Source organism: Brassica napus, chromosome C5 (assembly GCF_020379485.1).
Source record: "Brassica napus cultivar Da-Ae chromosome C5, Da-Ae, whole genome shotgun sequence".
Lineage (NCBI taxonomy): Eukaryota > Viridiplantae > Streptophyta > Magnoliopsida > Brassicales > Brassicaceae > Brassica > Brassica napus.
In genome coordinates, this window is record NC_063448.1 from 5,221,605 (window position 1) to 5,247,137 (window position 25,533).

Sequence of the window (25,533 nt, forward strand, 5' to 3'; positions counted from 1 at the left end):
TCTTACGATAGTTCACTGAAACTAATATGTATTCGAACCTCGTTATGAATCATGTTATACCGTATAATAGAGATTGCAACGAAAAATCACATTTGAGATGTGCAGAACCTGAAATCTTCCATGCATTTGGTGTTCAGATGATAAATATATTAAGAATTTTCTAATAATGAAGGCATATATATGAAAAGTAGTAAATATTCACATCCTCTAGACAAAAAGAATAGAAAAACAAAGAGTAACTTCTGATATGTTACTCAGTTTAATGCGTAGCTTCTCATATGTACATTCTAATTTATTTATTTGTTTAATCTAAAAGATAACTGATCCTCGCGTTAGTATAAGTTGTGTTTCAAAAAAAAACTGATCCTCGCGTTAATTAAAATATTTAACCCTTTGCGCACGATTTTCAGAAGTGGTCCTTTTTGTTTTTATAATTACGGACCCCGTACTTTTTCTTTAGTTGGTCGTTTTTTTCCTACTCCGTTGCTAAGTCATCGAACGTCGTAACTCGTAACTCGTAACGCGTCTATATTTTCTTACCTTCTTATAAACTCCCATTGAAACCAAGAATCACTCTAAACCTTTTTCATCTATCTCCTCTTCAACTTGTTGAGAGCAAAATGGGGAAGAAGCTAGACGCTTTGCTTGGTCGGACTTTCAAAACCAAGAAGTTCAAGGCTCTTCTCAACTTAGCTCTCACTAGGCTCTCTATTCTCAAGAACCAACGTCAAGTCAGATGTTCTCAAGCCACCTCTGATGTCACCGAGCTTCTTAAGCTTGGGCAACACGAGAACGCTTACCACAGAGTCGACCAAGTCATTAAAGACCAAAACACACTCGACGTTCTCTTCTTCATCCATGGCTACTTCACTCTCTTGCTCGACCATGTTCACCTCTTCGAACACAACAGAGATTGCCCTGATGAGCTTCTGGAAGCTGTTTCGAGCTTGCTCTTTGCAGCTTCTAGAATCGGAGAGTTTCCTGAGCTTCAAGAGATCCGTAATGTTTTGGTTTCGCGTTTTGGCAAAGATATTGCAGCTAGGCCCATTGAGTTGCGAAGTAATTGTGGGGTTAATCCCAAAGTAAGCAACTTTGATTCATTCAACCTAAAAGTGTCCTCAGTGTCTTATTATATTCATGTTTCGTTTTGGTGTTACTACTATAGATAATTCAGAAGTTATCGACAAGACATCCACCGAGAGAAGCTAGGATGAAGGTATTGAAGGAGATTGCTGCAGAAAATAACATCGTTTTGAAACTTGAAGAAGCTTCTTCTACGTCCACTGAGGTAAGTAAACCTGCAATCCACAACAAATTTTAAAAATGAGGACAGCATGTACTAACCATCAAATTTTATGATTCGTGCAGGGACAGGGACAATCAGATGTTTCCAAGGCTAAGTTAACAAGTGAAGTTGGAGAAGATGAGATAGGTGAAGGTTATGGGTTGTCTGATTTGGTTAAGAGAGGAAAGCAGAAGTACAAAGACGTGGCTGATGCTGCACAAGCAGCGTTTGAGTCAGCAGCTCATGCAGCAGTGGCTGCACGAGCAGCTGTAGAGCTTTGTCAGTTTTCGCCTTGTGGACCTGACAATACGGGTAATAATGGTGGGGGGAGTTCATCTAGTGGTTCTGGAAACAATAAAACAGAACAAGAAGCTAATGATGGTGGTGATCTTTCAAAAGGTGAAGTGGATGTGAGATCAGAATCTAAGAAGTCTATATTGGATCCAGAAGATACTATTGAGGATCTGATGTCACTTAGGGAAGACCCTGTGAAGCTGCTGGAGAAGGATGATGTTTTATACGACAGTGAGGAAGAAACCAAGCAAATTGCTAAGACTAATACTACTACGGAGGTTAAAGATGAGGAAAGTCTTAAGGATTGTTCTGATAGAGCAGATGCAGGACATGTGGAGGATGTTGATCTTTCAGAAGGTGAAGTGGATGTGAGATCAGAATCTAAGAAGTCTATATCGGATACAGATGATAATATTGAGGATGTGATGTCATTTAGAGAAGACCCCGTGAAGTTGTTGGAGAAGGCTTTTGTCGTCTACGACAGAGAGGAAGAAACCAAACATAATGCTAAGACCAATACTACTACTGAGGTTAAAGATGAGGAGAGTCTTATGGATGGTTCTGATAGAGCGGATACAGGACATGCGGACAACATGGTTCATTCTGTTGAGGAGCCTATTATACGTAAAGCTATTTTAAAGGGTCCTATTTCAGTTAGGACCAGACAGGTTCGTGGATACTAAGTTTTATTTCAGGTGCATCTATGTTTTAGTGACTGAGTGTGTGGTACAATTTCTTTGTGTGTTCTTTATGCCTTGGTCAAGGGTGTAAAACTATTGTAGATTTCAATAATGTTGAACAAATGGCATATGTTGTTTGTCTAAGTTTCTAGAAACAAATAGACCTGAGAGAGAGAAATTTCAAAGAAGTTTACCTGAAAGTTACTGCCCTCTGCCCCTCTTTTTACCATGTGGAATCAGATCAGAATAAGCCTGCAGACTTAGGCCGACATCTTCATCATATTCAACTCCAAGCTCCTCCTACCAAGTCAACATATAGTTTGAAAGATGAAACTTATGAAAATGTCTTTGTAATGATTTTTCACCTTAAACTCCTTAATATCTCTTGGAAAATTCTCAGTGACAGTATCCCAAACGTCTCTGAACATCCTCTTACGCTTTCTCCACTGATTGATCTTGTCAGAGTACATATCTTCAACAGCCTTCTTGTCTTCCGGCCTCACCAATGTAACACCTTCACGTAGTTTGACCAGTTTCTCTTCCATTTCCCTAACCTGGTACAAAGATGAAATCACATTTTAAGCTTTTTACCTATTACCTAAGCCAAAGCTTAAGAGAACATTTACCTCTTTCCTTAGCTTAGCATCTTTCTCTTGTATCTCCTCTAGTGTCAAGTTTGACTGCAAGCTCTTTACCTCTGTGAAAACAACAACATCAGGGAGGATAATGTTATTGCGTGCAACTATGAAGTGATTCAAAAGCAAGTTAACAACACACCTGACTCCACTTCACTGATTGCCTTCCTCTTCTCTTGAACCTGTTCTTGAAGCTTTGCGTTTTCTTCTTTCATCAGAGCAAGCTCTTCAGTGTTTGGAATCTCGAACTGGTCTTGCCTAGCAATGTACAGCTTCTGCTTGCCATACTCTTTAAAAGTGATTTTGCCAGCATCAGCAAGGCTATCAAGTGCTTTCTGAACAGCAGTCTTCTTGAGATTAAACTTCTGCAGAGCATCAGCTGCGTTTTGGGTGTTCAGAGGTCGGTTTTGCTGCAACATAAAGACCCCAATTCATCACACAAGAACAAACGGATCGATTTTACAAGCTTCACATGAATCAATCGTCCAGGTTCAAAACTTCATAAATCAGTTAGACATCACTTAAACCTAGCTCAATTTTCAGATTCGAATCCACTAATGCATATATGTTTATAAATTAGGTCTCCCGATAAGCACAAGGGATCGCAGAGAAGTGATTATTACCTCGTTTACAAAGTTGAGAACGATCGCTGCAGATTCGAAACAGATTCAGGAAACGAGAGAGAAATCAAAAAAAAATCAGTTCGGGGAACAAGATCGAAGAGAGTGGAAGATCTGTTCGCGAGATTATACCTTCTGTGTTATCCGTTTTAGGAGCCATGTTTTCGTCGTCTATAATGCGCGGGAAATTGAAACCCTTGAGAGAGGGAGTGAGCAACGTTTTTTTTCGTTCCGAGAGGAAGAAGATGATACTGACAAGCGAGAAGCTTCCTTTGTACGCCGTCGTATTAATCGAACTATTAAGTATGGGCCATTGTATTTAGGCCCATTTAGTTCTTATCTTTGATATGCCCGGTTTCTATGGATAGCGCTTCGGCCGCGACCTTTTTTTTTTTTTTTTTTTTGTCATCAACAAAAGAAAACAGATTCATATAGACTCTATTAACCAAGAGGGTAGCTCTGCATCCATGTGAACGACGAACGACGGTTGAATTCTTGCACTCCGTGCTAGTTTGTCCGCCTGTGTGTTCTGCGTTCTTGGCCGCGACCTACCTTATTATTTTTCATTTTTCATTTCAATATTACGTATATATTAACATTTATTACTAATATATAAATCATTAGACAATTCTTTTAAAAATGATTTTTTAAGAAATTAAATATTTTTGGTCTAACAGATTTGATTATTGTAAATTATATATCACGTGATGGAAAACATATAAAATTATTTAAGCTTAGTTTAATCTGAATATTTTTATTGTACTTATTTAAGTTTAGTTAAAATAAATTTTATGCACAATCCATTTAAATTTGATTTTGGCTTTAAAAAGCATTAAATTTATAATGTTTAAGGATATTAGAACATTTATCTTTTGTTTTTTTCCTACTCATCTTCCGTCTATGGTGATGTATTTACTATCTATATACAATTAGTATTTACATAATAATGTTACTTTCTTAGTATGTCCAGTTTCTATGGACAGTGCTTCAGCTGCGACCTACCTTATTATTTTTCATTTTTTATTCTCCTACTAGATGGGACAAGAAAGATTTGATTCAAGTAGAAGAAGATTCACTAACTATATTATACTCTTTCCTAGTGGACATGACTACAAATTTGATGGGCAACAGAGATCGAAGTATTACAGAGATTACATGAGGATTTCGAAGTTATGAGTATATCTCATATTTCTAATTTTCCATATAGGTCAGATCCGGCCAGACAGAGGTGATTTTCGAAAAATCGGTTTATGTGACCAAACATTTGATCTAGCCTAGATATGCGGTTGACAAAAAAAACTATATTATACTCTCAAATTTCTATCAGACTGCAAAATGCAACTGTGAATGGTCATCAAGTGGGGATTGGGCATCTGACATTGTGGACTAAAGATAGGCTTGGCCCATGAAGCTCAAAGTTTGGACACAATGTTGAATAAATCATTCTCGTTGGGAATATTCAGAACTCAAAAGTCAGAACCAAAATCATTTGAGTTTTTTATTTATTTATCAAACATGCATTCATTACTTCAAAATAACCAGAGAATGACCTTCAAATAATATACAGATACACCAGACTGAGATGCACACTGCATGAATCATACATTTAGAAAAACTCTTCTCAAATGTGATGGCAATGCATATCGTTAATTTATAACTATCTCATTGTTGACAAAAAAAAAAACTATCTCATTATTTTCAAACATATTCAAAAATATTTTTATGAGCTTCTATCTAGTTTACTAGTCACCACGAAGAATCTTCTAAAGGGTTCATATTACATAGTAAAATATTAATTTCACAATGTCAACAAGAAATTTTGTGGGAAACAATAAAAATATTAGTTATTTCATAATGTCAACCATTTTACTGAAGATTAAAACAAAATAAATTTCACAATGTCAAACACTTTGCTAAGGATTAAAACAAGATTAGCACGTACTTAAGACGTATATATATATATATATATGTATACAGAAAGATGATAAGTTAGGGTCGTACATAAATTTGTACTCTTCCTACAAGTTTAATATAGCGACTTAATTAGGTCAATCCGAATATTCCACGCAAGTTTATGATTTTTTAGATGTTGGATATAGACCAATAAAGCATGAGGTTTGTTGATTGCTTAATTATATGTATGCTTCCCTTGTTTCGATTATAAATACTTCTTTTAAAATAATCAAGAGCCATTTTGTCCTTTAACTTGTGTGAAAGGTCACATAAACTCATGCTTAAAGCTTAACTAATTAGCCATCCTAATTATTATTTTTAAACCCATACTTAATGAAGTCCTAATCCGATTCCTGGTCATTTGGATCTGTCGTCAATACACCATATATACATATTAATATTTAAGTAAAATGATAATCTAATTTGTTTGTTTATTCTGCATATGGAATTTTAGCCAGGTTGATCCGATTGAAGACGAGAGTCATCCTTTTTTTTGTGTTGAACAAAGCTTAAGACGAGAGTCATCTTATTGTTAATCTGGACGTCAGAAAATAAACTTTTCTCAAAATGGAAATATACATCCTTAATAAATGAATTTATTTACATGATAAGGATTTTTTAAGAGATATCTAAAATAAAATTTTATATAAAAATTCTAAAAATGAATTTATTTACATCCTTAATTAATGAATTTATCTCAAAATGAATTTATCCTTATTTACATATCCTTATTTACATCCTAAGAAACTTATCTCAAAATGGAAATATACATCATGATAAGGATTTTTTAAGAGATATCTAAAATAAAATTTTATATATATTTTTTTTAAAAATGTCATGTGTCATTTTACTTTTAAAAGAATTCTAAAGACATTATTTGAAATACTTAGGATGTATATCAAAAGATAATTTTTAAAAAATTATATAATATATATAATCATATATAAGTATTAATTTAAAATACTTAGGATGTATATCAAAAGATAATTTTTAAAAAATTATATAATATATATAATCATATATAAGTATTAATTTAAAAAAAACTTCATACATTTTTCCATAATTAATTTAATTTACATAAAAATAATACATTTGAGTATTGAATTGATTAAGTGCTATGTAATTTGTAACTAATCAAAAATATAAAAGTGAAAGAAAGCATTGAACATAAAAAAACAAAGAGATAATATGGTTTATGAAGTACGTAATATTGTTAAACATCTTTGTTTTAGGTTGTAATTGGTATGTAATAGAGTAAATGAGTGGAAATGAGCTAAAAAGTGAAATACGGAGGAAAGATAAAAACAAAATCTATAGTAAAACTTTTCGTAACACATCTCTCTATTTTAATTTTCTGGAGTAAATGAGCTAAAAACATATTTTATTTGATTGGCGAAAAATAGAATAACTAGACATAAACTTTTTTTACTCCACAACATTAACGCTAATAATACTATCCCGTCACACACTTAATATTTTGATGAGTGTGATTGGTTATTGGTGGAGGAAATGAGAAAAATATAATAAGTGAAAATGGAAAAAACAAAAAAAAAATTAAAAAGAGAGAAAAATAGAGTAAAAAGACAAAAAAAACAAAATAAAATTACTCTCGCATAACCTAGTGTAGTGTTTAGTGTATATTTTCCTTTGTTTTCAATAGTGATTGGCAATGCTCCAGCGTTATAGTAATAACAAAATTTCTAACGTAATATTTTACAACTGCAATACAGTCACATATTTTAATGTAATAAGTTGCGGTACAATACAGCCACAGCCGATATCTTACACTTTTTATACTTTTCACACCGATTATCTGATATAGACATAAGTTTTAAAAAAGGCCACATGGCACCTGGAGCCACCACAAAAAGGCAAACCTTTTTTTTTTTGCCATCTGACTTAGAAGTATCACAACAAAAAGATACAACGCTATAAGGATCTAAGCCCAGCATAAAGCCCAAACGTATTAAACAAAAAGCCCAAAACACAAGGACAGTCAAAAAAGAAAATCCGATCGGCGCCATACGTTACCACGCATCGGGAAATTCACTTGGACGTACACGCGTTGAGACCTCGCCATCAAGGGACACGCGTCACTAGGTCACCACATCTTGATTCAAACTACGAGTCATCACCGGAGAAAACGAAACGAACACGTGTTTCACCGGAATACACCGTAACCACCGCACACCGAACCCATCGAACCACCGAACGGATGAAAAAAAACCAGAGACTACAACATCTCCTCCTTCATTGCTTTAGCACATCATCGGAGAGTTTCATCGCCTATCGAGATCTCATCCGATTATCAAGCCATCAAACGTGAAGACAAGAGAACATTCACCAAGCACCCATTCAAAGGAAACACCGCGACCAATCTCTCCAAACTGAAAGACGTCGACGGATCCTAATCATCAACCACCGGGGGAACCATTAACGGAAGAAACAACCTGCCTAGCTAAATCATTGGTTCCAGTTATAATCTTAACCCAAGCTTTCCTCCCTTGCTCAAACCTCGAATACGAAGCCTCCGTGCGAAACACAAGAAGCAGAGCTAACGCCGGAGCGGTTAGCTGATAGGGAAGAGGAGAAGCTCGGAGCACCGGGAAGAAGCTAGGCAACAACTCGAACCCCACGGCGGAGTTGTAACCCGCGATGAGGACGGCGACGGTGGTGAAGAAGAACACGGGAGGGATCAAGGAGAGTATGACGCGAGAAGACGCGCTGGATGACACGTGGCGGAGATGACGAAGGGAGCTTCGGTGTCTGACCCAGTTCTCGTGAGTGTAGAGGGATCGTTTCTGCCGCATCCGCCTCTCCTTGATCCCGTCTGACCAGTTCGGGACGGCTTTGAGGAGGGAGACGAGCTTCGAGGAGAGATCGATCGAATCGTCGGAGGAGTTGGGATCTGAGGAGACGCATGAAGGGGTGAAATCGAGGGGTTTGGGAGGTCTTCTGGGGCGGAATCGTCGTTCGAGGAGAGATCGGTGGGTGAAGCTGGAGGAGAAAGATAGGTTCGTTGATTGATACATTTCGGCGGGAAAATCGAGGTATAATTAGGGTTTTGGTGGAGACGACGACGATGGAGAAGAAGAGCCATTTTATATGTATGAGGTTTGTTGATTGCTTAATTATATGTATGCTTCCCTTGTTTCGATTATAAATACTTCTCTTAAAATAAGTATCAAGAGCCATTTTATATTTTTATCCTTTAACTTGTGTGAAAGGTCCTCATGCTTAAAGCTTTAACTAACTAGCCATGCTAATGCTAATTAATAGTATATTATTAAACACATACTTAATGTAAACCTAATCCGATTCCTGGTCATTTGGATCTGTCGTCAGTACACCATATATACATATTTATATTTTCAAAGTAAAATGTTAATCTAATTTGTTTGTTTATTCTGCATATGGAATTTTAGTCAGGTTAATCCGATGTTGAAGACGAAAGTCATCTTATTGATAATCTGCACGTCGGAAAACAAACTAATCTAAAAATAGAAATATACATCCTTAATAAATGAATTTATTTACATAATAAGTATTAAATTATTTTATCTAAGATAAAAAAATTTATATAAAAATTCTAAAAAATGTCATATGTCATTTTACTTTTAAAATTTTATAAAGACATTATTCGAAAAAGTTAGGATGTATACCAAAAGATAATTTTAAACATTTTTAATTTAAGCATTTACAAAGAATTAATACAATTGAGTATTGAATTGATTAAGTGCTATATAATTTGTAAACTAATCAAATATATAAAAGCGAAAGAAAGCATTGAACATAAAAAATAAATAAAGAGAGAATATGGTTTATTAAGTAATATCGTTAAACATCTTTGTTTTAGTATCTTGATATCCTACACTTTTTATACTTTTCACACCAATAATCTGATATAAACATAAGTTTTTTTCTAAAAGGCCACATGGCACCTAAAGCCACAACAAAAGGCAAACATAATTGCAAGACCGGTACGACTAATAAAAATTATTTAAAACACTTTAGATTAATTCAAGATTCTGAGAGATACTTGCCCAAGTAGGCAAATATATTAACTGACCTAACCATGTTTATTTAATGAATAAAAGTCTTCTACAGCGGGAGTATACTCTACGACAAGGGCATATATAACGTGCATATTGTAATAATATTCAGGCAACATGAAATCAGATTTAAATATTGAAAATATGTTGACAATGGTATATATAGAACTATAAGTATAGTAAGTTATGCATTCGGATTCGAGCATATTCGTTCCCAGAATGCAACCAATTCAATATGTTGACAATGGTCTTATTGTTATCATAATAAGATCAACTTTGTTGTCATGTGGTTTTGTGCATCTTATAAATATATATGGTCGACAAAAAAAAGTATATACTTTTAAGAAGATCCCTTTGCTCGACTCTACCGCCATGTTCATACTACATATTCTAAAAAAATGGTTTATGCTCTGTTACTATGCTAAACAAGATGCATTAACTACATATTCTATTATCATACTACATAGGAACAAAACAAAATGGTTTTCTCTTCTTCTGTCTGAGTTTTTTCACATACCCAAAATGAAGAAGAAGAAAAACATCAGAGATTCTAAAGATGTAAACCTAAGTTTCTCATATCTCTTTCTGAGATCTTAGATACTTCATTATACCTATAGAGAACTGTGGGTAGCAAATATTATAAGCAAACCTTTAATGAGCCAGAGTAAGCCAGGAGCTGTTAAAAGTCGATCTGACCCTTAGCAACTGTCTCTGCCTCAGCTGGCTCTGTCTGATAAGTATCTTCATCCATATCCTGAGCATATCGTTTGGACAATCCTGCCTTCTCAGTTCCCCATTTTTGGCCTTTCTTCTTCGTCATGTTTCCATTCCACACGAACTTTTCCTAACATTAGCAAGTCATGATCAGACAAAGCTTAAAAAAAAATAATACAAATATAGGGATAAGTCATACCGCAGGAGGTGCAATTTCTTCAGCAGAAGCTTGATCTGTTTCATCTGAAAAGTAAGCATAGAAGACAAGAAGTGAGGAGCGCCAAAAGCAAATGCACCAAAGTTCTGCAGAGAGACAATTTACCGAGCGGCTCGAAGCGAATGTGGCCTGGCCTCACTTCCACAGGAACCACTTCATCCCCAACCCCATCACCATTTTCATCAGGCTGTTGAGTTTCCAGAGCTTCAGAGCGATTTTCCTTGGTTACTTGGTGGTTTATGGTGAAAGCTGGCTTTTGGGTGGGTGCTACAACCATCTGCTTCTGTTTAAGCTGCAAATACTGTAACAAGAAAGAAGGTATCATTGTTGCTAAATCGCGTGAAGGTACATAAGTCTTTTATCATTTTATGTTCTGAAGCATCTGAAGACGAACCTCTTCCTTCTCTTGTTTTGTCTTCTCTCTCAACCATTGGCGTTTAGCCTTTTTACGCCGAGCGCTTCTGCTAGGTGTCTAAAACAAATACAAGGAAGAGTTAGCTTCACATTCCTTGTTGCAAACAAGGATTTGCACTGTTCAGACAATAAACAAACACACGACAAGCCCTTCTAGTTCTTTGAGACAATGAAATAAAGTCGAACCTTTTTAGTTTCACCAGACAGGTTGCACTGTTCGTTAGGCTCTTTGCTTTTGTCTTGTTGCGAGGACCTGTAACAAGAAAGTAAGGCAATGAAGAAACAACCAGTGAAAGATCATTCAAGAGTTGCTAGCGAGTTTTGACACACAAAAAAACATACTTCTTTGACTTGGTCATAGATTTGGCTTTAACTTCATCCTGTTGATCATTTTCAGTTCTTTGCGCATCCGATGTTTTACTCTTCTTCACAGCATCGCCTTTGCTTACGACGGCTTCGTTTTCTCTTTCCACGGGACTTTCTTCAGTGGTAGCTAACTTACACTTCTTCCTCCTACAAAACAATCAAAACCTGAATAACAACGAATACACATATAAGTGAGTAAGAGTCGTTCTGGTCGAGATCCTATTTGGAGGAGCTTGTGCTTTTACTCGAAGCTTTACGTTTCTTTGAAGTCTTCTTCTCCGGGACAATCTCTTCAAGCTCATCTTCCTATCCTCCAGTTCCCTTCTGGAACTCCTCATTAGCAAGAAGCATTGCCCCAGGAGCCCTCTCCTCAGCCTCCTCAATCGCAGCACAAATATTCTCCTCACTGTCTTCCTCCACAATCTCTAACAAAGGTTCCTTCTTTCTCTTAACACTACGAAACAAACAAAAAAACGAAAACTTGAACAGTGAGCCGAAATGAAACTGCTTAACAAGACATAAAAGGTGAAAGCTTTGGTGAAACTAACCAGTAACCACACAATGTCTTTATCTTCAATACACAGCTCGACTCAAACGGCGGCAAAACGAAACCGTCCATCTGAAATCAAAGATTAAAACTTTCCATAAGAAAGACCCTAAACAGTGCATGTAACCATTAATGTTAGGGCAAAGAAGGAGTAGGCCTACAGATAGAGAGAGGCCATGAGGACAAGCTTCGAAGAGGCAAAACGTGTGAAGAAGATGATCAGAAAACTCTGAAACAGTTCGGTGACGTTTAGGATCCAGAACAACCCAGCTCCGCTTTAGACCTTGCTTCTTCTGGCACTTACTCAGAATCCGTTGAGGATCCTCAAACAACAGACGAACCCTCACCTTCTCTGGCTCCATATTCGCTAAAACAAGGAACCTTTATGTTTGACCTAAAACAAGACTTACTTAATCAACCAATGGAACTCCTCTTCCTTTTTGTCAGAACAACCAAACTCAGAAGTCCAAGCATGTCCTATGGTAAACTTGTGAAACCGGGGCATGTCCATGACCCCAACATGCGCCAAAGCACACCCAAACAGATCCGGTCTCTGCTTCACACAATAAACAAAACTCTTCATCTAACTATATGATTACTATATATGATGCATGAGCTAGAGTTTTAAGACTCTCTCTACCTGATTAATATAAGTATCCCACCGTTACTACTACCTTCGAAACAAAGCTTCCTCGGTTGTGTATAACCAGCAGAAACCAGATACACTGCCCCGGCAATGAATTCATCGAAGCAATTCTGCTTATTAGCAAGCGCGCCAGCTTTATGTCATTCCTCACCACCACCGCGGATGTTTGCAAAACAGAACACAGCACCAAGATGTCTACTAAGCATGCTTGCGCTAAACCCACCATACGCATAGAGCAAACAAGGGTGCGATCCATCTAGCTCTATCTCTTTTCATACCACAATAAGAAACAAGCCTCATAAAACTCAAAACTTTTCATACCATTTCCTCAACATAGTTTTTTTTTTTTTTTTGGGGGGGGGGGGGGGAGGGGGGTCAAAACTCACTGTGGAGCTGGGTAACGACTGTAGAAAAATCCTGATGTCCATGTAATTCCACTAAACTTAACCTGAAATCAACAGACGCGTGTCAAAGTGGAAGTTCAACTGAGGATAAGTGAAATTCTCAACTTGAAGAAACCTTACCCAAGATAAAGTATCAGGCAGGCTCCACTGTGTTATCTTCAATCTTCATCACTTTAATAGTTACCCAATCACACTACCACTTGAGCAAAGCCATAAGCCATATACAACTTACCATCCTCACTGACACCAAAAGAGTTTAAAGAAACTGTTCCATCATCACTGAAGACTATTGGGGTGAAGCAAAACCGCGGCTTCAGAATCCAAATCATCCTGAAAACCCCAACTCTATAATCAAAAATTTATTCAGAGGAGTTTAAAAAAAATGTTTCTCGTTACCTGGATATAAAGCACACACTCTGAGCTTGAAGACCCGCGTTGTTGAACAGATCAACCGCCTTACCCGAACGGAAAAACCCACTAACCAAACATGCTCCATACATACATTAACAGACAGAGACAGAGAGAGAGACTCCACTACATATCATCAACCCAAAACCACTACTATAATATGACTTTCATTCCATACTTTCTTAAAAGTTCTGGGAATCCCTTTCTTATTATTTCAGGAGCATTAGATAAAACTAAACTTTACTTCATGTGTTTATTACATGTGTATCATTTCCTGTGTGACATCACCACAAGTTCTCTCACACCTTATATTCAAACACTCTTTTTTAACTAGACTAATTACAAAATTTGTCATTGCTAATTACATTAAAACTTCCGTATATACTATAACCTTATTGACTAACAAAATAATTTATCCCATGCGCTACTACTCTTTGATTACAAACGTTTCCATTCTCAAATACGCAGAAATTTTATTACCATAACCAGAGATTCTTCATACTTGTCGATTTCAATATGGAAATTCGTATAGCCTGACTTAAATATTAATGCCTTTCTATATAGTTAAACTATATAAAATCCATTGTGTACGTATGTATCTACATATCTACTTATATATGTGTTGCTATATCACGAATTCGTTATATATGTGTTGTCAAACACAATGTTAAACAATTCTTACATAATCGCAAAATCTTATAGATATATACATACACTTTTTCAAAAAAATTACATAAAACGATCTAATAAATAGTATTTTTAAAAGCTAATAATAGTTTCAAATCTCCTCCATTGTATGTTAACCACGTTTATCGTTTCCATAATTATCAATGCAATTGTAATCGACGATCATTTTATGATAGTTTGGATTCAAGGCAACACAATTTAATACATTACCATTTATAGTGTTCCGGTAATATATGAATCAAAATTGATTTGTCAATCACGGGATCAAATAAATTATTGTCAATGGCAATGTTAGCGTAGGAAATGACAACACAATTGACGTGAAAAGAGGAGTTTTCTATAAAATTTATGATACAATATTTCAAATGTAAATGTAGATTTTGTTTTCAAACAAAGACTTCTTTTTTGGGATATGTAATTACTGAGTATTTTTTTTACTCTCAATAAGCCATATATAATAACATTGCTATGCATTTTAAAGATATAGTGTACATGAAATCCTTGCTATGCATTATAAATATCTTTGCTATGCATTTTAAAGATTTTCTTACAGCAATAATGGCATTGGTGAAAAGAAATATATATTAAAACTTACATATTACAATATTTTTCTACTTTCTTAATAATATAAGTTTTCACCTAAACGAAGGGATTATCAATCACACAACACTTAATGGGACATAAGATGATCTCCATGATATTTCAAATCAGGAATGTATAAAGATAAATATGACGCTATTGGAATAAATGTATGTTATAGGAGTTGAACTCAATAATTTCTGTACAAAAATTGCGACGAAAAATGAAAAGTTTCAAAATCAGAATTGATTATTGATTTGAGATCGATTGATTTTTTCAATCAAGCTGCAATCTTTGTTTCCTTATATTAAAAATAAGAATAAAATGTTTTCTGATTTTGAAAGATCAATTCGCAAATGGAGTAATAAGGCGAGTTTCAAAATAGAATTGTAGCGCAAGTTATTCAGTATTAATTATTGAATATTACATATATTTAAAGCGATTTCGAATAAAGATAGCAAACCCTAGACCCAAAACTTCTTGTATATAAATATGTAGCCGATGTTAACATCTCCTCACCACAGTCTATATCTCAAAACATTGTTACCAAAACATTAGGTTTTTCTGATTTTACCTAGGTGGTAACATTGTCATTTTACCTAGGTGATAACATCGTGATTTCACTTTATTATGTTATTCTATCACATATGCTGCAATATCATGTTTTATGATTACAGTAACGTCATCATTAAGTGTGTTTCTTATGGTGTCCTTGCTTATGTTTTTCAAGAATTTTATTAGTTTATTGCTTATATTTCGTTTTATCTTATATGTATATTTTATTTTATAAAAACAATAATTCTATTGTATGTGTTTTTTTTTTCCTTCATAATTTAGTTTATATAAGTATTTGATTACTCTTATAGATTAGCTTTCATCCGAACCACATACGATTTCATCATTTGAAATCTAATCCTTCCTCATTGTATATATAAATAGGTTGTTTTGAGCACATCTACTCATCACATTTTTCTTCCCAAACCTTCATTACAAATTCGATCTTGCAAGCAAAACACTTGTGGTATGTAATCTTGTGACTATAAGTTTTGCATTTCTAATATCTATAGATTAAAAGTTATAATCTCTTTTAATCCATTCACTCCGCGCAGGGCGCGGGTATCACCTAGTTTCCATTAAAAGAAGAAGGGACTGACATTAAACAAGACACGAACAAAGAACAAAGAACAAAAACACACTTTAAATAAACTAACGAGATTATTTCTGACCACACGACACACGACACAACAAGAACGAACAGAAACAAAAACTACTACTTTTATTTCTTCTAGTTTCCCCAAACAAACGGATCTCCAGCTTCGCAGATACGCTCCATAACTTCGTCCATCTTGCTCCACTTGGTCTCCTCTTCTTCTTCTTCCTCCTCGATGTCGTCCCTCTCAGCTTCCTCCTCCTCCTTCTCAGTTTTCTCCTTTTTCTCCTCAGCATCCTTCCACCACTTCTCACACTCCTCCTCCCTCTCCTTCCTCCACTTCTCATACTCCTCCCTCAACTGCTCGATCCTCTCCCTGACATCTTCTCCCCCAACTCTCTCCCAAATCTTCTCAAACAAGTTTCCGAAAAACCTTTGAAAGAAGGATCTGGTTGCCTTGAGAACCTTCACAACCCAACCTGACAACAATGGCATTGGTGAAAAGAAATATATATTAAAACTTACATATTACAATATTTTTCTACTTTCTTAATAATATAAGTTTTCACCTAAACAAAGGGATTGTCAATCACACAACACTTAATGGGACATACGATGATCTCCATGATATTTCAAATCAGGAATGTATAAAGATAAATATGACGCTATTGGAATAAATGTATGTTATAGGAGTTGAACTCAATAATTTCTATACAAAAATGGCGACGAAAAATGAAAAGTTTCAAAATCAGAATTGATTATTGATTTGAGATCGATTGATTTTTTCAATCAAGCTGCAATCTTTATTTCCTTATATTAAAAATAAGAATAAAATGTTTTCTAATTTTGAAAGATCAATTCGCAAATGGAGTAATAAGGCGAGTTTCAAAATAGAATTGTAGCGCAAGTTATTCAGTATTAATTATTGAATATTACATATATTTAAAGCGATTTCGAATAAAGATAGCAAACCCTAGACCCAAAACTTCTTGTATATAAATATGTAGCCGATGTTAACATCTCCTCACACAGTCTATATCTCAAAACATTGTTACCAAAACATTAGGTTTTCCTGATTTTACCTAGGTGGTAACATTGTCATTTTACCTAGGTGATAACATCGTGATTTCACTTTATTATGTCATTCTATCACATATGCTTCAATATCATGTTTTATGATTACAGTAACGTCATCATTAAGTGTGTTTCTTATGGTGTCATTGCTCATGTTTTTCAAGAATTTTATTAGTTTATTGCTTATATTTCGTTTTATCTTATATGTATATTTTATTTTATGAAAACAATAATTCTATTGTATGTGTTTTTTTTTTCCTTCATAATTTAGTTTATATAAGTTTTTGATTACTCTTATAGATTAGCTTTCATCCGAATCACATACGATTTCATCATTTAAAATCTAATCCTTCCTCATCGTATATATAAATAGGTTGTTTTGAGCACATCTACTCATCACATTATTCTTCCCAAACCTTCATTACAAATTTGATCTTGCAAGCAAAACACTTATGGTGGGTCTCAACTCATTATATAATATGTAATCTTGTGACTATAAGTTTTGCATTTCTAATATCTATAGATTAAAAGTTATAATCTCTTTTAATCCATTCACTCCGCGCAGGACGCGGGTATCACCTAGTTTCCATTACAAGAAGAAGGGACTGACATTAAACAAGACACAAACAAAGAACAAAGAACAAAAACACACTTTAAATAAACTAACGAGATTATTTCTGACCACACGACACACGACACAACAAGAACGAACAGAAAAAAAAACTACTACTTTTATTTCTTCTAGTTTCCCCAAACAAACGGATCTCCAGCTTCGCAGATACGCTCCATCACTTCGTCCATCTTGCTCCACTTGGTCTCCTCTTCTTCTTCTTCCTCCTCGATGTCGTCCCTCTCAGCTTCCTCCTCCTCCTTCTCAGCTTTCTCCTCTTTCTCCTCAGCAGCTTCCTCCTCCTCAGCATCCTTCCACCACTTCTCACACTACTCCTCCCTCTCCTTCCTCCACTTCTCATACTCCTCCGTCAACTGTTCGATCCTCTCCCTGACATCTTCTCCTCCAACTCTCTCCCAAATCTTCTCAAACAAGTTTCCGAAAAACCTTTGAAAGAAGGATCTGGTTGCCTTGAGAACCTTCACAACCCAAACTGACAACAAATAAAGATATTGTGTAGTTAGAGAAACAGAGAATGGAAAAGTAGAAATAAATAGGAGAAAGTTGAACCCCACTAACCTTTGCTTTTCCTGAGAATCACCTTTGAACCTCCTTCACAACTGGAAGAACCATTTTGATCATCTTCACACCAAATCGTACTACACCTCCTCCAGCCATTGTTTTTTTTTTTTTTGCTCTCTCTGCTCTGCTTTGCTTTTTGCTCTCTCTGCTCTGCTTTGCTTTTTGCTCTCTGCTTTACGTTGCTTTTATGTCCAGGGAGGGAGGGGATTTGCAGTTCTCTTTATTGTCTTTTAGCTCAATCAGGGTTACAGAGAAAACCGGTAACAAAACCGAAATCAACATCAAACCAAAACAAAAAAGATTTGCAATTTTTTATTTTCTTTCACCAAAAAGTTTCAACTTTGACAAAATTTACCATCCATCTGATTCTGAACGGCTTTAACAACAGCCAAGTTGCAGCTTTATTAGCTGCAGCCACTGCTCGGGTTCTTTTTGAGCTTTTGGAAGCTTGTTCATTGCATAGGGTTCTCTATAAGTAGATAAGAATCATAAAACACATTCATTAATGTTTCAGACATTTTGAATGGATTCGACATAAAAATAAAATGATCTTGGAAGGAGAATAACATCCATCGTTTTTCTCTATATTTAAATAATAAACCCCTACCCGAACGAAAACTCAACACAGCATCAAAAACAAAATGGTTGTTTCTCTTCTTCTGTCTGAGTTTTTCACATACCCCGAATGAGATTCAAAAGATTTAATATAATTCATTACAGGTCCCATTCCGCTACCTCGCAATGCCTTGTAAGACCACGCCGATCCTCCACTTGAGCTCCCTTTCTTGTTCCACCCACCATTGTTGGCTTGAGCCAGTTGTGCCTTTTTCGCACTCAAAGCGTCACTTAGTTCTTCCCAAGGGTCCCCTTTTCCATTTTCTGCAATTTACGTAGGGTCCATTGAGATAAAATAAGTCCCCATATCAACAAAATGTCGCACTAAAGTTGCAGGAAATGTACCTTTTACAGGAGTTTGCAAACCGTTGTCTGAGCTCAGCTTTGGATTTGTAGATGTTTGTACAGGTTTTGGCGGTGCTGACCTGGCGACTTCTGAGTTATTTGAGCTGGTAGTTTTGATGCAGCGGACATCAAGCAGAGAAGAACCTGTAAATTACTGCCCTCTGCCCCTCTTTTTATCATGTGGAATCAGGTCAGAATATGCCTGCAGATTTAGGCCAACATCTTCATCATATTCAACCCCAAGCTCCTCCTACCAAGTCAACTTTAGTTTCATGTAGTTTAAAAGAGAAAAGCCATTAAAATGTATTCGTATGATTTTTCACCTTAAACTCCTTGATATCTCTGGGAAAATTCCGAAGGGAAGAAGATCAAGTGAGAAGCTTTCTTTATACGTTGTCGTATTAATCGAGCCATATGGGCCATTATATTTAGGTCCGTTTAATTCTTATCTGAAATAGGCCCAATTCAATGGACGAGACCTGCCTTATTTCTTTCATTCCTTATGACACAAGACTACAAGATCTTCAATCCAAGTAGAAGAAGATTCACCAACTATATAAACACTCTCAATTTCTATCAGACTGCAAAATGCAGATGACCAATTATGTGTGATTGGGCATCTAACAATGTGGACTAAAGATATAGGTTTGGACCAATGTGAAGCTGGCACATGAAGCGCAAAGTTTGGATTGTTGAAGAATCATTTTTCTCGTTGGGATATATTCAGAACTCAAAAGTCAGCACAAAACCATTCGAGTATTACCTTCGAATAATATAACATATACACAATGCCTGAATCATACATACAGAAAAACACTTCATTGTAAATGTGAACACAATGCATATCTTTTAATTTTTAACTATCTCATTATTTTCAAACATATTCAAAAATATCTCTCCGAGCTTCTATCTAGTTTACCAGTCACCACGAAGAATCCTCTAAAGGGTTCATGTTTGTTACATAGCTAAAAATTAATTTCACAATGTCAACCAGTAATTTGCTGGGAAAACAATATAAATATTGGTTATTTCACAATGTCAACCATTTTGCTGAAGATTAAATCAAAATTTATTTCGCAATGTCAAACACTTTGCTAAGGATTAAAACAAGATTAGCACGTACTTAAGACGTGTATATATATATAAATACAGAAGATGATAAGTTACATACTAAATGTGTTTGAAACATAAAAGATCACTGAATTTAACTATAGTAAGTTACATAACAATAACAGATAGTTAAAATGAAATATATATGGTTATAAGTTATAAATTCAGACAAATCTCTTAGACTATATTTGCTAAGTGATTTTCTCACATGTCTTTTCTACGATCAATTTCACAAAACAAATATGACATGGCTATTAAAATTGATGGCATGTCTTATAACTTAATATGATATGGACAATTGTATTTAATGTTAATTTATATTTTTGTAAACTTTTTAAAATATGGTAATAACTCAAATATTACATTTAATGTCAATTTATATTTTTGGAATTTTTTTTAGAATATGGGAATAACTCATAAATCATCATTAAAATAAATATATTCAAATATGACATTATAAATTTCAAAATATAATTTAATTATATATTTTTAAATTTTACAATTTTATTACTAAAATTTTCAAAAATGTATACAATTGTTTTAGAAAATTATAAAAAAATAATCGTAAAATCATTATTTTCTTATATATCTACAAATTTTATAAATATTGTTTAATTTTAATTTTTGGTAATTATGCAACTTTTACAAATTTATTTAATATATTTAACTAAAATAATTAGATAGAAAAATCTATCTAAGATTATAATTTCAAATATATACATGTATATTTTTAAATATAATTTTTATGTTTAATTAAATCAAATTTATATTAAAATATTGATACGAAAAAGAAAATTTACAATATTAATAAAATTTTATTTTAAAATATAATTTATATTTATCTGTTAAAAAATATTTTAAATTTTTTTACTGCACATGGTGCAGGAAAACACCTAATAGATTAAAATTAGTCTAGAAATAGAGACTAACTAAGTATGAAATCTAAAATGACTAAATATTAAATCTAGAGGTTTTGAACAATCATGTATGACCATTACACAATTTAAGATTTGTGGCCTTAAAAATATTAATTATAGATGTGGCCTAAAGCTAATGCTTTAGGACGGACCTACATGTGTATATGTGAATATATGATGAATATGTGTTTTTACATATGAAACAAAATATATAATTAATTAAACATAAATTTATAATAAAACCCAAACGTTACAAATATACGAGTTGAATTAGTTAACCACATAAATTTTTAATAAAACCCAAACGTTACAAATGTATGAGTTGAATTAGTTAACCGCATGTGAATAAATTTCTATTTACCATTTAATGAAACTTTTTGGGAATTTTTTTAGTAAAAAAAAACATTAAAAAAAAAAGTTATAGAGAATTTTTCTATTTCCTTTTGCTCTCTGCATTGCATTGCAAACAAGCTCCAATTCTCTGGTAATGATAATATTAGTCAAGACCCATTTATAGAAAATTTCCACAACTTGATTTGAGTCACCGAAACATATGGAAAATTTCACGAAACGAGGTAGCTAGGTTAGGTACCTTCTTCTTTGGAAAACTTTCGATTTTCTCTCGCCTTGCACCACAAGCAACCTCAGATCCCTAGTATCTATATAATTCACTTGATTTTGACTTTCACGAAACGAGGTAGCTAGGTTAGGTATCTTCTTCTTTGGAAAACTTTCATTTTTCTCTCGCCTTGCACCAACAAGCAACCTCACATCCCTAGTATCTATATAATTCACTTGATTTTGAGTAAAAACCCTGCAACCATTAAAGCGAATATGGTGAATTCTGAGTCCCGTTCTCCAAACGACCAAGTCCCGCCGTCCACTTGTTCTCCACATGAAGACGGTTGCGAAGAAGCCGTGAATAAGCTGGCAGAGTGTATGAGCACTGTTCCCATGATGAAGGAATTCGGTACCAAAGGGCTGACCAAAGTGCTTTCCATGCCGAAGATAACTACCTGAAAGGAGGTGCTTGCAAAGAATCATTCATGGCACTTGCAGAATGCCCTGATAGGGATAAGCCGGATAAGCAGGCGGCCATGTTGGACTGTATGGAAGCCCACTCTGATTACTATCATAAGTATATCGAGATTGTTGATGGACACGTGGAGAAGGTAATGATGAGGGAACTCGAATCCACCTTTCCCGGAGGGGAAAAAGAATTTGTTTTGGGGCTTCACAGGTATTTCATGAGAGGAAAAGGAAGTTGTTATTGCAAAGAACAATACACGGCTTTTACGGATTGCGTAATCGAGGAGGCCAGTAAAGAAGAGCAATGTGGTCCTTTTATGACTACAATTACTAAAATGATTTTTAGGTTCCTCCTTTAAGTTGTTTATCAACAGGCATGACTAAATAAATTGTTCGCTTTCTTTCCCTTTTTTTTTTGCTACGATATTTGTTCCCCTTTGATGGTTGAGTTTTTCTATCAATGCTTTTATATATACTATTTATTATATATGATTTGTCGTAGTGGTCATTAATATGTTGATGTTTCTGGGAAATCCCATGTCCGATATCTTGAAACGAGGCACAACAAGTATTAAATGAGTTTCTGCATGCATGATTTTGTATTATTAGTAATCTTATGTGCCAAGTATACTCTGCTATACACACCAGTCTGAGAAGGAGTTATTTGCGGAAGCTGAGATCAGTGGACTGAAGTGCTCTCTTGGGAACCCAGAGCTTTCGTCTACCACGACTTCTTGGTTTGTCTTCTTATATCAGTGAAATGTTTCAGTGTCTGTTATGTCTGAATTGATGCATGTTTGAAACTAAAAATCGAAACTTTGCGGGTATTAATTTTATTATTTGATGTGATGTTGACCAGTCGAAGGAAGAATGTAAGCATTTAATCAGTCTTGGCAAACCACATATGGTGAAGTCAACTGTTGTTGATAGCCAGACCGGCAAGAGCAAAGACAGAAGGTTCGCTTTCTTTTCTTCATGGATCATGAATTGATGATGATGCTTCATGTCTGAGACGGAAAAAGACAGATTTTTTTTTGTTGTTGGATGATGCTTCAGGTCAAGCATTGTGGATTATTTTTCTGATAATTTGTGAATTTATATACACATTCAGGGTGCGAACAAGCTCAGGGACAAAATCATTAAGACCATTGAGAAAAGAATTGCCGACTACACCTTTATTCCAGCAGGTATGAGAGACTTCTTCAGTGATCGACATCAGTTTAGACTTTCTTTGAGATTTTTAGGTCATATATATAGACGCATTTTGTTATATATCTAAGTATAGTGCCAACATGATGACATCAACTTTTCAGAGTTATTTTCATTTAGTACTGTGGTTAAGATGATTGATTCTGGAAAGCGCAGATCATGGAGAAGGACTTCAAGTGCTTTACTACGAAGAAGGGCAAAAGCATGATCCACACTATGATTACTTTGTTGACGAGTTCAACACTAAGAATGGAGGTCAACGCATGGCTACAATGCTCATGTATCTGTAAGATCTCTTCTAACTCTGTTCTTCTTTTTTAAGGTTGCCAATTTTCAAGTACTGTCTTTTTTTTTTCGTTTATTATACAAAAGAAAAACTCTTAATTCTCAATACAGGTCGGATGTTGAAGAAGGCGGTGAAACGGTGTTTCCTACTGCCAATATGAGTTGATCTTTCAGAAGGTGAAGTGGATGTGAGATCAGAATCTAAGAAGTCTATATCGGATACAGATGATAATATTGAGGATGTGATGTCATTTAGAGAAGACCCCGTGAAGTTGTTGGAGAAGGCTTTTGTCGTCTACGACAGTGAGGAAGAAACCAAACATAATGCTAAGACTAATACTACTACTGAGGTTAAAGATGAGGAAAGTCTTATGGATGGTTCTGATAGAGCGGATACAGGACATGTGGACAACATGGCTCATTCGGTTGAAGAGCCTATTATACGTAAAGCTATTTTAAAGGGTCCTATTTCAGTTAGGACCAGACAGGTTCGTGGATAGTAAGTTTTATTTCAGGTGCATCTATGTTTTAGTGACTGAGTGTGTGGTACAATTTCTTTGTGTGTTCTTTTTATGCCTTGGTCAAGGGTGTAAAACTATTGTAGATTTCAATAATGTTGAAGAAATGGCATATGTTGTTGTCTAAGTTTCTAGAAACAAATAGACCTGAGAGAGAGAAATTTCAAAGAAGTTTTACCTGAAAGTTACTGCCCTCTGCTCCTCTTTTTACCATGTGGAATCAGATCAGAATAAGCCTGCAGACTTAGGCCGACATCTTCATCATATTCAACTCCAAGCTCCTCCTACCAAGTCAACATATAGTTTGAAAGATGAAACTTATGAAAATGTCTTTGTATGATTTTTCACCTTAAACTCATGTGTCATTTTACAATAATTTTTTTTAAATAATTTTTTTAAAAAAAATGTCATGTGTCATTTTACTTTTAAAAGAATTCTAAAGACATTATTTGAAATACTTAGGATGTATATCAAAAGATCATTTAAAAAAATTATATAATATATATAAGTATTAATTTTAAAAAAACTTCATACATTTTTCCATAATTAATTTAATTTACATAAAAATAATACATTTGAGTATTGAATTGATTAAGTGCTATGTAATTTGTAACTAATCAAAAATATAAAAGTGAAAGAAAGCATTGAACATAAAAAAACAAAAAAAAACAAAGAGATAATATGGTTTATTAAGTACGTAATATTGTTAAACATCTTTGTTTTAGGTTGTAATTGGTATGTAATAGAGTAAATGAGTGGAAATGAGCTAAAAAATGAAATACGGTGGAAAGATAAAAGCAAAATCTATAGTAAAACTTTTCGTAACACATCTCTCTATTTTAATTTTCTGGAGTAAATGAGATAAAAACATATTTTATTTGATTGGTGAAAAATAGAATAACTAGACATAAATTTTTTTTACTCCACAACATTAACGCTAATAATACTATCCCGTCACACTCTAAGGGTCCGACTGGTGACCATCCGGGAAACAAGAGGAACAAATAAAAAAGGAATGTACGGGAATAAAATACCAGGAATGAAAAGGAATGGTTATTCCTTATCAAATTTGACAAGGAATAATTTTGTTCTTTAATTCTCTACAAAAAAAGGAATGAAAGGGAATGAGAGGAAATTATTATTCCTTGTGAATGGTAATTTTTTTTAGGAACGTTAGGGAATGCATTATTCCTCGTCGTTCCCTGGTCACCATTCATGACTGGTGACCAAGGGAATGAGAAGGAACACTATGTTCCTTAACATTCCTTAAACTTTTTACCATTCATGAGGAATATGTTTTCCTTTTCATTCCTCTTCATTCCTTTATTTGTAGAGAATTATAGAACAAATTAATTCCTCATTAATTTTGATAAGGAACCATCATTCCTCATCATTCCTAAAATTTTATTCCTACTCATTCCTTTCCTATCCGTTCCTATTGTTCCCATGATGGTTACCAGTCACACCCTTAGGTTGTAATTGGTATGTAATACAGTAAATGAGTGGAAATGAGCTAAAAAGTGAAATACGGAGGAAAGATAAAAGCAAAATCTATAGTAAAACTTTTCGTAACACATCTCTCTATTTT

At 34.6% G+C, this 25,533-nt stretch overlaps 3 protein-coding genes and 1 pseudogene across 4 annotated transcripts; 1 reads left to right on the forward strand and 3 right to left on the reverse strand.

The window, feature by feature from the left end:
* Positions 1-353: 353 nt before the first annotated feature.
* Positions 354-24,103, forward strand: LOC106402286. 2 transcript variants are annotated; one of them, XM_048758002.1, is made up of 4 exons: positions 355-1,082; positions 1,166-1,288; positions 1,369-1,936; positions 23,605-24,103. In XM_048758002.1, the coding sequence occupies exons 1-4, from the start codon at positions 621-623 to the stop codon at positions 23,925-23,927; spliced, it is 1,476 nt and encodes a 491-aa protein (XP_048613959.1). In that variant the 5' UTR covers positions 355-620; the 3' UTR covers positions 23,928-24,103. The 2 variants fall into 2 exon arrangements, with proteins under 2 accessions (XP_048613958.1, XP_048613959.1); XM_048758001.1 differs by lacking the exon at positions 23,605-24,103 and having other exon boundaries at positions 354-1,082; positions 1,369-2,576.
* On the reverse strand, positions 1,064-3,788 carry LOC106402288 (homologous-pairing protein 2 homolog). The gene is made up of 7 exons (XM_013842994.3): positions 3,647-3,788; positions 3,518-3,543; positions 3,037-3,304; positions 2,886-2,956; positions 2,625-2,813; positions 2,454-2,559; positions 1,064-1,298 (listed from the first exon to the last, which is right to left on the reverse strand). Exons 1-6 carry the CDS (start codon positions 3,672-3,674, stop codon positions 2,461-2,463), a joined length of 681 nt encoding a protein of 226 aa, XP_013698448.1. The 5' UTR covers positions 3,675-3,788; the 3' UTR covers positions 1,064-1,298; positions 2,454-2,460.
* LOC106398370 (UPF0187 protein At2g45870, chloroplastic) lies at positions 7,336-8,671 on the reverse strand. Its single transcript, XM_013838940.3, has one exon. It carries the CDS (start codon positions 8,497-8,499, stop codon positions 7,882-7,884), a length of 618 nt encoding a protein of 205 aa, XP_013694394.1. The 5' UTR covers positions 8,500-8,671; the 3' UTR covers positions 7,336-7,881.
* Positions 9,834-12,763, reverse strand: LOC106402287 (annotated as a pseudogene).
* Positions 24,104-25,533: the final 1,430 nt, after the last annotated feature.

What these genes read in the sequence shown, in the direction of transcription:
- LOC106398370 (XM_013838940.3), bottom strand. Translation starts at nt 8,499, where the DNA reads ATGTATCAATCAACGAACCTATCTTTCTCCTCCAGCTTCACCCACCGA.
- LOC106402288 (XM_013842994.3), bottom strand. Translation starts at nt 3,674, where the DNA reads ATGGCTCCTAAAACGGATAACACAGAAG. An exon ending in TTCTCAACTTTGTAAACGAG is followed by an intron (nt 3,305 to 3,517) that starts GTAATAATCACT and finishes TTTATGTTGCAG; the next exon opens with CAAAACCGACCTCTGAACAC. An exon ending in GAGATATTAAGGAGTTTAAG is followed by an intron (nt 2,560 to 2,624) that starts GTGAAAAATCAT and finishes TTGACTTGGTAG; the next exon opens with GAGGAGCTTGGAGTTGAATA.
- LOC106402286 (XM_048758001.1), top strand. Translation starts at nt 621, where the DNA reads ATGGGGAAGAAGCTAGACGCTTTGCTTGGTCGGACTTTCAAAACCAAG. An exon ending in ATTGTGGGGTTAATCCCAAA is followed by an intron (nt 1,083 to 1,165) that starts GTAAGCAACTTT and finishes TTACTACTATAG; the next exon opens with ATAATTCAGAAGTTATCGAC. An exon ending in CTTCTTCTACGTCCACTGAG is followed by an intron (nt 1,289 to 1,368) that starts GTAAGTAAACCT and finishes TGATTCGTGCAG; the next exon opens with GGACAGGGACAATCAGATGT.